At 41.0% G+C, this 14,504-nt stretch overlaps 1 protein-coding gene across 1 annotated transcript in view; it reads right to left on the reverse strand.

The window, feature by feature from the left end:
• RYR2 (ryanodine receptor 2) overlaps window positions 1-14,504 on the reverse strand; it is a 610,498-nt gene that overhangs the window by 244,317 nt on the left and 351,677 nt on the right. The window contains exons 21-24 of the mRNA XM_081299889.1: window positions 12,055-12,247; window positions 9,939-10,155; window positions 7,965-8,069; window positions 3,427-3,530 (exon numbers count right to left, since the gene is read on the reverse strand). Of these exons, the coding sequence (XP_081156015.1) occupies window positions 3,427-3,530; window positions 7,965-8,069; window positions 9,939-10,155; window positions 12,055-12,247 (619 nt within the window). The remainder of the gene's footprint in view (window positions 1-3,426; window positions 3,531-7,964; window positions 8,070-9,938; window positions 10,156-12,054; window positions 12,248-14,504) is intronic.

Here is a 14,504-nt window from a genome sequence, read left to right on the forward strand (position 1 = left end):
GACAGGGTGGGAAACCAGCTGGGAGACTGTGAGTAGTCTGGGTGACAGTGATGGCGTGCACAGCAGCAGTGGGGGCGGGGGACAGACTGGAGCTGCACTTGGAGGGACTAATGACGGGCTGGACACAGGTTAAGACAAAAGGAGGTGTCCAGGATGACTCCAGGTTCCTGGCTGTGCGCCAGGAAAGTGGCCAGGAGCACAGTTGACAAAGAGGTGACGGTGCACTGAGGAGCATGTCACCTGTGGGCTGGGTATACACCTCCTCCCCTTAAAGCAGGTGTCTGTGTTAAGGATCAACAGTGGGGCACTGTGAGCACCTGTGTGGTATTAAATCATGGGTGTGATGAGAACATCTGCAGAGAGTGTGTTCCAGGAGAATAAAGGGCCCAGGGTTGAACATAAAGATGGAAACATGCATGACTGGGAAGATCGCTGCCAACAATGACCAACCACAAAAATAAGCACAGAAGATGGAGAAGAGGGAGGACCACCTGCTCCTTTAGAAAACAGTGATGGCTTGCCCTTACCTACCATCTCCCCTAGTGTCGCTCTTCTCCACTGTCCTGTGTCCCTCATTCCACCCTCTCCCGCCCCCATATATGTACCAGTGCCCTACGAATGATGCTCAAGAAAAAATACGTAGCCAGGAAAAACATCACTGACATCTAAACATTCTACAAAAGTATGTTGTTTTGGGTTAAACACCATTATAATATGAATTTCCAAACCCTGACTTATTGATTCAGAATTTAAGACCTGAAATTTGTACAATATTGTATCAAATGAACATTAAACCAGAAGCTAGAACCCCCCAGTCCACTCAGGGACACCTGGCTGCACACTCCAGTGACCTGTGCTGTTCACAAGTCTCCATGGTGCTACACCATATACAGGTGATAATTCAGGTCTAGAGTAAGTCATCTGCCAATGATTTACATGGTCACAGAGAGAGCACCACATTATTCACAGTAAATCACCCACTCCATCCAAAATGAGCAACATGCTGGAATAATTTTCTGCATCTTCACTATTGTCATGTGTCAGGATTCAATGAACAAATATATACACCCTCCATGATATACTGTAAAGCCAGCAATAGAAATCCTGGATGATGCTTGCTCTGCCAGACAGGTGGTTGTGAAGGCTTCATCAGAATGCTGTCACTGAGCCTCCACATCATGCCATGAAGTACACACATTACCATTACCAATGAACAGGGAGAACAAAGTCTAAGATCAGCAAGGCTGAGTCACTCCAAGAATGCCTTGGTGGAGCAAGTCCTTGGGCCCTGGCCCCCCAAGGCCAGATGCTATTCTCTCAGGAACTTTGCTGGGGCCCTTGCCAAATAAGTAAATGAACAATAGAAACACAGAAAGCACCCTACTTCTTCTGCACAGTGGAAATGGACACAGTGTGAATGTGGGAAGAAGAGCTTTACCCCTTCAACTTAATTTTTAACGAAAATAGGTAAAATCATTTCATCAGAAACCATATAAACAAACACTGCAGTAGCTATAAGAAACATTAGCAAAGAAATGTTAACAATGAGCTCATGAAAAAGGTCGTTAGCATTCACCATAGGGAGTGACACCACAGTTCATGCATCTAATGATTCATCAAACCATCCACCAGTAACTGTCAGGAATGAGAGTGGATTATTCGCAGCAGGCGGGGCTCAGCATTTACATGCAAATATGACTTCTATACTCCAGGATTTACTCTTTGCGATAGATGTCCTATCTGTCAATCACTAAAATTACAGGGATGTAGTTCAGATTTAACTAAATTATGTTGTAAAAGATGGGGAAATCATGAGCTGCCATGAATTACTAAGCTAAATATACAAACCTCATGCTATGCCCCAAGGAAAGGCAGGACACACTAAGTACAAAATCCCAGGGTTCAGACACAATGCACTGCTCAGACAGGCAAGCCCTCTTGTGCCATCTTCAGTAAAGTCTTAAGTTACTTGATTTGTGTGTATTCCTCCTCCTTTTAAGTTACTAAAAGGAGGCATGCCTGAAATCCCACCTACCCGGAGGCTGAGAAAGGATGATCACAAGTTCGAGACCAGCTTTAAACAGACCTCATTTCAAAATTAAAAAAAAAAAAAGTTAGAAGGGCTGAGGATGTAGCTCAGTAGAAGAGTGCCTTTGGGTCCAATTCCCAGTACTCAAAACTAACAAAACAGCAAAAAAGCTGTGAATAAAACAGAGACTTACTTTGTTTTAATAAAGCAGAGACTTAATTTGTTTATTTCCCAAATCCTAGAATCTGAAACATTATTTAAGTTTTATGTTCTGGTCCTTGGTAAAAAGGCTTCAATGGAAATAACTCCTTACTCTTTGAAAACAGAAACAAATCAAAAGGACAAACAAAAATGTACTAGGTAAGTGACCTATGTGCATAAAACCAGTTCTACAGGACATAAAGGATGAAAGAGCCTAAAGAAAAGTCACAGGCTTTTCAAAAACATTTTCTCAACTTTTTACCTAAATTTCAAAGTACATTCCTTCTTTATTCTACTCAGTCCCACTTACCTCTGCAAAGGAAGGTGGCAAATTCAAAAGCTCAGTGGGCACAAAGCCAGTGAAGAGCAAAGTTGCCTTTATGAGATGATATAAAATCGCTCACAAGAGCTTTTACCCAACAGTGCTGTCCAGATAGGAAGTCCCTCTAGGACCTCCCCAAAAAGGGTGTTGTGGCTAAGTACACCTAGAAACACCAGAGGCTGACTCCACCATATTAGCTATTGGCAGTACACAGGTGTGGAAAGTCCTGAAGCAACAGAGTGACTGGCAATAGAGTGATTTGTGAAGTGGAGATAACTTACAAGGGATGAAATCAGTAAAAATTACACTTCTTTAACAGTTTTAATCCAGCACCCTTTAAATAGGTCAGTTCAGTACTTCTAAAACCGTCTATGACAAAGGACTAGTTTTCTTTTAATTTCCAGTTCATCATGGTCTCAATCTCTAATAAGATAAAATAAAACTTTTTGAGTAGAATTAACATTTCAAAATGACAACATTTCAAGTTATCAGCTTAACAGGCATTAAATTTTTCCCTTAAATAGGGATAAAATTCCTAAGCATTTAGAAGTAATATCTTTACTCGTCTTGGCACAGATCAGTAACAAGTTTAGACTGGCCTGGTTCCTGGCCCATACTCTGAGTAGCACCGCACAGGATCACGAAATCCCCATACTCTATAATATCCATTGACACCTGTAGTATGCCTTTTGGGAAATGCTCAAGTAGAGCAAAAAGACACAACATATTCCCAACAAATATCCATCCAAACCACCTATACATTCTGGAAAGTTCTATCTAGAATTCAACTAATTTCATAGTGAGAGTAAAAGCTCTCTTCTCTGGCTTCTTTCAGGTGACATGGATTGGAAAATGAAAAAGCTGAGTAACTCACTTGAGAGTCTCGAGCGACATCTGTAAGTTGTAATTGCGCTCCTGTTCAGGCAGCTTGGAGAACTCCACCAGACACGGGTGCTGTCTCTTATTGTCATCTCTAACCTGGAACACAACAGGAAATTGGCATGGAGTACTCTCAGATATCAGACACAAGCAATGGTGCTTCAGTGGGTGGCAGTGGAGACCCATCACAATAAGCAGCACTCAGGGCACTGCCCAGGGATGCTGCCCTGGGATCCCTAGCCCAGGTCAGGTCAAGGGTCAGCAGTAGGGCGGCATCCTCTGCACTCCCTGCTCCCTGGCCCTGTCCATGCCTCAGTTCCCATGGGCCTCTGCCATGCATGCTTCTCTCCTGATGTCCACACCAGGATCGCTCCACTCCTTCCAGCATTTGCTCAAATCTCACTTTCTCCATGAGGTTCACCAGCCTTCCTAACAGGGCAGTGTGCCACCCATCTTACTCTTTTTATTTGTCCAAAATACTTAACAGATTAGATTCTTCTCTACTTATTTATTTTCTGTCTCCCTGAACTTGGAAGAAGAAAAGAGCAAGGATTTGGTTCTTTTGTTCTTTGATGTTTTCCAAACACCTAGAATGTGCCTGATGCATGGCAGACACTCAATAAGTTTAATAAATTAAAACAAATCCTGTGTAAAAACATGCGGTATGGACTTAGTTAAAATTTGCAGTATTTTTTCTGCTTAGCACAAACCTGGTTACAGACATCAATAAACAACTTGATTGACTAATACTGAACTTATTGAATTGTCCCAGCTGTTCATTTCATCCCTTGTAAGTTATCTCCACTCTCACAAATCACTCTATTGTCTCAACAAAACTGATTAGCTTAACATAGGCATTTTTCAAAGTAACCCTTGGTATACACAGCTGTCCCTAAGAATATACAGGGAGTGGAGTCCAGACCTCTTCATGGATACCTAAACCCATAGATGCTCTAGCTCCTTCTTTAAAATGGCAGTGTTTGTCTAAAACCTTAGAGCACCAACCTGGATATATTAAATTGTCTCTAAATTACTTACATTATCTGATGAAAAGTAGATAATAAGTAAATAGTCATTACACTGTATTGTTTAGAAAAAAAGTCAAGAAATAGGAGTCCACATATGTCCAATGCAGATGAAATCTCTTTTTCTTGAATATTTTTGATCTACAGTTAGTTGAATCCGTAAATGTGGAAACCAAAGATAACAGAGAACCAACTTGGACATTGTATTAGCAATGACATTAAACCAAATTTAAGATTTCAGGAATGAGGAAGATGTTCCCTATTCTTGCATTGGTAATTAGGTTTTCTTCTTAGAGACCTAATTACAGCACTAATGCCTCAGTGGCACTAGATGACAGCCATATGCTGTTAAGGAACACATTCCTCCATGGGAATAATTACCAGGTTCTCCAAATGCCACAGGAAAAGTATGCAAACAGAAAGGAGGACTTTCTTTGTCTTCATGAATCGCCCGGTTAGAAGTAACCTCTTCATTGTTTTCTTGCATCATAACAAACGAATCGGACTTATACATGAAACTGAGTTCTAAAATTTAGCTTGAGAAATATCTAACACTAAATTCTAAACATTAAATAAAAAGTGAACATGTGTCAGTCCCAAGGTAAACCTGCATGGAACTCTACTTTCACCTCTGCCTCAGAGAAGAGCCAATGCCACTGTCCTCTCAGGTGCCTGGAACAAAACAGAACCTGCTCTTTCATGTGGCATTCTTGAACCCTGAATCTCCCGCAATCATGCCCTTTGTCCCCAGGCCAGGCAGAGTGGGGACACTCATTGCCCATCCCCTAGGGCTATGGCTCTTCCATGGGACAACACAGCTCCCCCAGTGCAGGGACCTGAGAACATCACCGCCCTTTCTCAGCATTCTTTAAGCTCTCAGCCCCTCACAGAGTAAAAGCACACTGCCCCTGCCTGAGTGGCCAGACTTCCCAGGTTCTGTACACAGCACTGTCTCTGTGCTGTGCTACCCAATAGCCAGTGCAGATGCCTGGTCCCTTCCCCTCCTCACTTTACACACTGGCTCCTCTGCCCAGAATCTGGTCCTGCTCTGACTGTTCCTAGCCGATACTGGCCTCGGGGCTGACATCTATCTCCTGGAAGCCCCCAGATTTCTCAGAAGAGACCTGTGTGTGTTCCTTTTCTCTCTGTGACTATTTGCATGAATTCACTGAGCTGAACAGGATGCTCCTAAAAGGTAAACACTATCTTAGAGCCAAGGTCTTTCCAAATTTGGGTGCCCACTACCAAGCACAACCAGGCTAGTGGAAGGCAAGCAATAAATGTTAAAGGGACATATAAATGACAGAATGGATCTACCTGGTGTTGTTCTATAAAACAGAGCCCTCACATGATGCTCCTGGGAAATGTAACCCAGATCAACTATAAAATCTATGCAGAAAAGTACCAACTCAGCACACCAGGCAGCTAAGCATAAATTCCTAAACACACACAAACCTATTTACAATGTTAACAAACTTGTGACTTAGCCTATACACTGGCCAATACCTTACGCTAGAATAAGAGTGATCTTAAGGTTTGGATCTCTAACTATTCAACTGAAAGGAGTTTCAGGGAAGATCTTATAAACAAGCTGGACACAAGTCATGTGTTCAAAGAGAGGAGATGCAAAATCTCCTCATCTATCACTTTAAGACTTCCCCAAACAGATGACATGGAACCCAGAACAGGGCTTGCCCAGAAGGGTCCTGAGAAACTGCAGTAAGTATTTTTGGAGCACAGCTCAGGAAATGGGCAGATGGCAGCAGGACTGCAGAGACCCTGTCTCTTCCCTGGAGCCACATGAGGTTCAAGTTGATTCAGAGCACCCTGGACCAATCAAGAGTAACTTCAGGCAATGGGGGGTGGGTGTGTGTGTGTGTGTGTGTGTGTGTGTGTATGTGTGTGCGCGCGCGCGCCACTGTTCTACCTGAGACTCTGAAAACTCAGAGTTGTGTATACAGCAGGAATAGTCTGTATAGTATTGAATGGAACTGAATTTAGCTCCATTTTTAAAAAATATTTTTTTAGTTGTAGGTGGACACAATACCTTTTATTTATTTTTATGTGGTGCTGAGGATCGAACCCAGGGTCTCACACGTGCTAGGCAAGCACTCTACCACTGAGCCACAACCCCAGCCTTTTCCATTTTTAAAGAGGACACATAACAAACACTTTACTGCAAAGCATAACTATTGAGGTGATTTATGAGCTTGTGGTGAACAGCGTCTTCACTAAGCTCAGCCCCATAAGATAGCTGCTCTTACCCCAGAGGCACGCGAGTTGTTCTTTTATTTTTCTGCATGAGCTCAATTTTCCTAGCCTATAATCATCTTTGCTTCATCTTAAAACTTTTGGTGAATTGTATCTAATTCCTCTGGCATCCAACTATGTACACATTTATAATCTCTCTCTCCTACTAATTTTAACTGGGGGCTCATATTCATTTTATTTTTTTTACATTTATCCACTTCTCAAATTTTAAGAATCAAGGCATGCAATACCCAATTAGATACTGAATGATGTAACAAATATCTAACCACTGTCTAGTTAATGCAAGGACTTCATCTCTGGACATGCTTCGGCAAGTTTTGTAGTGAAAGCCAGCTCTCCACTGGAAGTTAGAAAACCTGGGTTCCAGTGCTGGATCTGCTACTCACTAGCTATAGGACTTCTTCAAAGGCATTTAACAACCCTGCAAAGAGCCTCAGCTATGTCATGAGATAAACAAATAACAACACGTAACCCATCGCACTCTAATGACAACTCAACTGGATATTCTATGAGAATGCAAAGCCATCTGCAGAGGAACACTACTGAGTGGTGTTGAGTACCTGGTGGTACAACTTACACTAGCTTCATTCAGAGCTTGAAGCAATAAACTATTACTTGGAGGAATAATTTTTGTATTTCTAAGTTCTTTGTTACTATAATAAAGCACTACAACCTTTGAGATATTTAGAATAACAATATTATAAAACAAAAGTAGTAACAAGGTCCTACTAAAAAAAGGTCTTTCAATTTATTGAAAAACTCTAAGATATTTAGAAATTAAGCATTTAGAAACATTTAATCATTACTTCTTGACCTATCCTCCTACTGTGAAACCAACTGTGAAGTTCTACTCACAAATCTCAGTCTACTATGTACAGCTTGAACTAAGATCAGACAGAGGAAAGAAAATGGACTTACTTCTTTTTACTTTAGGTTTGAGGTATTTTTTAAGTGGCTTAGAAATGCCTGTTGTCTATTAATCTTGATTTGAAAATATAACTTGCAGTTCAAAGATAACTTTCAATGACTTAGGCAACTAAACCATCCTTCAAGGAGCCTGCAAATAATGTCAGTCCCTTTAGAAAATAAAAATAAAACCTGCACAGAGCTAACATGCAGAAAAAACAAAATCAATCCAATTGATTCATGTCACCCTATAGCAGGACAAGGGAAAAAAGGATTTGTATTCAGAAAGATGTATTAACAGAATCTGAAAATAAATTTCAAAATTATGTACCGGACCATACTGCCAGCCAAGTTCGATTTTATTCATAACCCACAACTCATGGATATTCTCTGCCAGTTTTTCTCTTATCCTTTCCAGGTGAGGAGGCAACACAATCTAAAATTTAAAAAAATGAAAACACACACATGAGAAACACAAGTAGCACGGTGCTGGGTCATAACAATGCCTCATGAGCCATTAAGATACAACATGATAACTCATCCTAAATCACCTACTCCACAGCCCTCTTTAGGCAAACTTGGGGACCCTTTTTTAAATTTATTTTTTGGTGAATACTTAGGTTTCAGGGAGAAGAGTAAATAAAGTAAATGGAGTATTGATGGGAACAACTAACGGTCATGGGACAACTACCAAGGGGTGCATTATTTAAAAAGATAAATCACTCCAATGCTCTTACACCCACCTGGCTGGCGTCCACAGGCCAGGGGGACAGGAAGCCAGTACCTGAGTTATATTCCATGGGCTCTTTGCGCCTGTAGATATCTGACTGCAGTAATTGTGTTTCCCCTGAACCAGTACTCTGTTCTTTTAGTGGTTTCCAAACAAAATTTTCAAGGGGGGGAAAAAAAAACACACTTACCTGTTCTCATTAAAAGGAAGAAGTTTAATGACCTCTTGATAAGTAGCACAAAATGTTTTCAGGGTGGGGAGCTGGGTTTTTCCATCTTGATAAAGCAAGCCCTCCTGTGTGGCCCCATACCAGTTCCTCAGCAGGGCAAATGCCTGCAAGGCCCATTCAGGAGGCACCATTTCCACAGGGAGCAGCTACCTCTGTGCCCTCTCCCTGCACTGGCTGCAGTTATCAAGATCTTAGGTGACCTCTACACAACAGCAGTGCACAACCCCACTGCCCATTTTCATCTTCCCAAGATTTCTGGTTTCCTGATAAATCTAGATAACACTAAACATATCCTGCCATGTTTCTACAAGGGACAACACAAACTGAAACCAGACATGAACAATGCTTGAACACTTACTTTACCTACATAATATCAAAAATCTGCAGGGTGAAACCAGAAATGTGACTCAGGGAGCCAAACAAGTGGTTGATAAAGAAATAAAATTTATGAGGCCTTGTTATTAATTCAGCATCGATGTCTTCAAAAGCTAATCAACTTGATTATGGAGCCAACCTCACTGAGGTCATTGGGGCCATGTTTAATTCACTTCAACCTCAGAACCCGATATGTCTACCAGAGAGGAAGGCATGAATGGTGGCTGATATCCCTGGGTGTCCACCTGTGAGGAGGTGTTATCTGCTGACCATGTCAAATGGCCTCAGAATCCCAATCAGCAAGGCCTCTACCTTCCCCACAGTCACAGAGAAGACAACTGATCCCAGGCATCTTAACCCCAGTGCCCAAGATCTCAATCTTTCCCCAAGGTAAGGTCAGCTAATCATTTCAACATAACAAGAGCATCTGGAGAAAAGAAATAAAAATCTCCAACTCTGTTCTATGTACAAAAGTGCACTCCAACTCAGTATGTATCACACCAATGTGGTGCTACTTCAAGTGCAGTTTGCTCCCCAATATCAAGTCATCCTGACACTGTTACACCTTGAAGTCACTTGCGTACTTGTGTGCCTAAGCTTCACCTGCTGCTTTCACTGCCTGTTTTTTAAAGTATAATATGCATGTCATAAACTAAATTATATTGACTACTTTAACAAAACCTTAAAGACAATCTTGAACAATGCTTTTAAAACTTGAGGTCGGGACACATTTGTGCTCTATGAAAAAAAAATTTGGCAGTGGGATGACTCTGTTTTTCAGAAAAGAAATAGAACACAAGATGGGTGGGGTGGTGGGAAAGAGGACTATTATTTTATGGGATGCACTGCAAGCAGACACATTGGTTGCATTGCTGAAAATGCATCCCTGAGGGCAGCAGTGCAGGCTGCAGCCCCACTATGTGTCCACATAATGAGGGCACAAGTGCTGTCCGCAGGGCTGATCTCCATACCTGGGTGGTGTCCACGGGGATTGGTGTGAAGGCGGCTTGTGTCAGGGACACCGTGGGGCCCAGCAGGTCTCGAGTGTACGTCCTCTCCTGCTTGTACTCCCTGCTGTGCTCCACTTTCAGCTTTTCCTTGGGCAGAACAGCTTCGTAACAAGGAGCATACCCAGGTGGAGGAAGGAATTTGAATTCTCCATGTCGTCCCCCAAGCAAAAAGCGAACCCTAAAAAGAACGTATACAGAGTCAACTACATTCTTAGTGAATGTAAAAGTTTTCTAATCAGCAAAATTCATAGGAAAAAATATTAGTGCAAATTAACTTTATCAGAAGCTGCATTATTTCCTAAGTACCATCATAATGGCATCACTTTAGAATCCAAAACCCTCTAACAATAAAAGGCGAAACATGAGGGCATCACACTGATCCAAAGACAAAACCTGGTTAATGAGCATCTGTGGGCCAGTGGAGACCTGGTGGTCGCGAGAGAAATAACTAAAAGCACATATATACTTCTACATCAGTGAAGTGCAAGTCCACAGTAACTGGCCACTCAATGCCCCAAGGAATAAAAAGAAGAGAAGAAGATAAGATCTAAGTATCTATAGGCTTAACAATACTGGGCTGGACTAGAAGTGAGGCAATAACCACTTCCCAGCACCTAATTTACTAATGAAATTCCTTTAAGTGGAGTCAGGTTATCAACTACATTTGCTGAAGAAAGCACATAAACTTTATTTCTTATTGCTTTCCAATTTCAACAGCAATAACTAAACTTTCTAAAATATTTAGACATCATTTTAATTTAATTAAAAATAATCTGAGTTCTACTGGACAATGCTTTTTGAAGCCAATCAATGTATCAATTTCTTGGGGCTCTTGGCTTACAAAAATAAGAGCAAATTTTTAATTTCCCTTGAAATTTCTTTTTTCTTTTTCTTTTTTTAAAGAGAGAGAGAATTTTATTTTTTAGTTTTCGGTGGACACAACATCTTTATTTTTTATGTGTTGCTAAGGATCGAACTCAGCGCCCCACGTATGCCAAGCAAGCACGCTACCACTAGAGCCACATGCCCAGTCCCCCTCGTAATTTCTTTTCTAACTTTTGTTTCAGTTCCAGGTCAAAAAACAATAAGAAAAAGAAGAGCAAAAAGTGAGGAAAAACAGAAGCTTTGAAACAACTTGAAGTTTATAGGAACAAACACAATTTGAATAAATATACCAGAAAATGTCATTGATACACCTTTTCCTTGGGCAGAACAGCTTCATAACAAGGAGCATACCCAAGTGGAGGAAGGAATTTGAATTCTCCATGTCACCCCCCAAGCAAAAAGCAAAAAGAACATTATTCTGTTCTTATTCAAGATGGTGTTTTTTAAACTAGAAATTATTCCTGGGAGGAGCAATATAAGTAAAAGAATAATCAAAATGTACAATGGTCAGCAAGAACAAGGGAGACCCACGTACATCCAAGTGGACGACAGGGTGGCCCCTGGTTAGATCACTCAAGATCATGATGATCATGATCATCTAATTCAAGATAATGCTGATCATCACGCACTCAAGTTTTCTCTGTAAAACGCCAGGGTACTACTGTTTTAGTTTGTTTCTCTCTGGTAATAGCAAAAATGAGAAAACAGCTGGAGGAAACCATCTTGATACAGTTGATCACAGGCAGAGAATTTACCAGTGAAACAGGTGGAAGAGCCACGTGATCTCAACAGAAAGGGCAATGAATTTCTCCAAAATGAACGGGTTTGTGGTAGGATGGGGGACCAGGTAGGAAAAAAGGAAACAGTGAAAATGAATATAAAAAAGTGGAGTTTTAGTGGTATTATAAACTTCCCCTTATTTAACAGAAATACATTTCAGGGCGTTGGCTGGAGGGAACATTGCTATCCAGGGCTAAATGGGCGAATAGGTGAGCAAAGCACCCAGCTTCCCGAGAGTTCCTCTTGGGCAAACCTTACCTCTGCCTTGAAGGAACAGGCCAAATGCCCTGCAGACAGACACCAGGAGGAAGGAATAAAGGTTAGAGAAGCAGGGTGGCAGCAGGACAGATCCTTCTGCGGAAGGGTGAAAAGTGAGAAGGGAAACAGACCCAAAAAACAGAGGCATACTAACTTTATTCCTGCAGAGAAACTAACAACTGGAAAGAAGAGGCCATCAATGTTGAAATTCTCAAACATTCCTTGAACAGGCTGTCCGTTAATTCGGAATGAGATGCTGGGGGCACTTAGATCTAAACAGCAACTGATGACATCATCAGTTCTCAGCAGGTGCTGGTTTGGTGAGCTTACAGTGCGGGCAATACAACCTAGTGGGGAGAAACATTAAAGAAGGTAACGCATTTCATCTCAGAGCATCTAGGCAGTGACAAAGCAACACACAGTGCTAGAATGGACTCACTCTAATGTGACATGCCAAACTCTTGGAAACAAACAAAATGTTTTGTTTTTTCAGGATCCAGGCTGCCTCATTAGACAATGGACCACCCAACATACAGAAATGTCTGCATGTAGCAGGAAGAGCTTTGCTGCAGAAATTACCTTAGAGCAAATGCCATAAAGATGTTAGTGGACATTTTCCAGGAAAAGATCCGACTTGGAATAGCTGCCTTGTCACATAGCTGGTGCAGCCTTCAGCAAATTATGTCACTACCCTGAGCCTCGAATTCTAATATGCAGAATTTCAAATGCCATCATCTTCTAGAAGTGCCATGACAATTAGATCAATGGTTTAAAGGATCAGTCTTGGTCACACCAGATACTTGGCATCAGGTTCTTTTTCAAATACTATATTCCTTTTTTTTAATAAATTCAGAATTATATAAGGATAGTGAAAGAAGAAAATGTGATCATTATTTCTTGCAGTGTATTGTATAGAGTGAGAAGATTGTATGCCATTTGCTTTATTTTACAACTTATTTCACATGAGATCTTGGTTGGCATCCTTAGTGCAGGGTGCAATTGGAGGCAGGAAAATACTATTTGATAAATGCCCCTTTTCACCTGGCCAACCAACACACCAAGGCTCTTCTGAATATATCAGAACTCCTTTGTAATTAGTCCCAAGAGCGACTATTTTCTCATGGCATCCTTAAAGAAGGGAGGTAGGGGTCTCCCAAATCCACACACTAACTAATGCAAACATAGCCCTCTATTTGAGTAAAAACTGAAAGAGATTCATTTTGCAGGCTTTGGGTTTTTAATGACACTTGTTTTTATCTCTGGCATGCCAACATTTTTACCAAGAACACTTTTCAATGCCATTGATAGTATCTACTTTTTAAAATATGGCCACGTTTTATTTCACCAATATTCATATCTTCAAGCAACAAAATCACTATAAAGTGGCTCAGAATTCCCTGAATATAATAAAGGTAACTTTGAAAATTTATGTAGTAGCAATGCAGCTCATGGAAAAAAAGCATATTTCTGTGTCGGTATCAAAGCTACAGTTAATAAAAATGTTATTTTAGCTATTCTTACAGTCAAAACAGGTTGTACTATAATCCAAATATACTGCTCAGTTTAAGGGACATCATTATATACTAATGCTAATAGCTTACAGTCACCCTGGTAAACAGTTCTGCAATGTCTGAGATCGACAGAAGGACCCCAATGAGCCACCTGAATTTACAGTTTCAACAGCACTCAGGGTTGAGCCACTTGGCAGTATCTCCAGTTGCATCTAAGTTAACTCATCCTGGATTCATGAGAACCAATATGCGTGTTCCGTGTATTAATCAGAAAGGAAGGGGACAGCATTGGTGGAAACCCGACATGCTCCATTCTTCTTCTACGCTGAAATTCCTTAAGAGCACAAAGATTTCACACACCTGTACAATCTCAAACATCTGGGATGCCTCAAGAGCAACACTGCACAACATTTAAAATTAGAATAAATGGAGACACAGCTCAAAACTGTTGCTTTTAGGCCAAATACTGGTGCCAAGGAACATCTCCACTCCCCAGTTACAAAATGTTCACTAACAGAATGTGTTGTCTTCTCAAAGTCACTAACATTGACAATTTAGATTCTACAACAGTGACTGAAAATACAGAAACAGGAGCATAAACCCTAAGAAAGTGATCTGAACTACTATGAATCAGGCCTGTGTAACTCAAGATTCCAGACGTGCCTCTGTGGATTCTGAATCATAAGCTAGCAAAGCATGGGAGAGAATGCGTCCTTCAACAACAGGCAAAATGTAGTTTCTTGCCTTTTTTTTTTTAAATGGACCAATATTTTCTATTCATAAAAAAGTTTCAAATAATTTTCTCCCAGAATTCCAGAACTCCCCCATCCTTCCTGTACATGCTCAGTATCTGAAATGGATTTTGATCTTATTCTTCTATTCAATGATACTCCGTAATAAAAGGCACAATTCGCCCAATTCAGTTCCCTAAGCACTAGATTCTTTCAACATCTTGAAGGGAAAGGCTTTGAACCGAAAGCAAAACCCAAAACAGTACAGTGTGCCATGCACGAGGCTAAAGTAACTGGAAACAAGTTGGCCTTGTCTCATCAGAGTAGTTACTACCCCTAATCTCTGCCTAATGAGAAAACAG

Source organism: Spermophilus citellus, assembly GCF_964194105.1.
Source record: "Spermophilus citellus genome assembly, chromosome: 6".
Classification (NCBI taxonomy): Eukaryota; Metazoa; Chordata; class Mammalia; order Rodentia; family Sciuridae; genus Spermophilus; species Spermophilus citellus.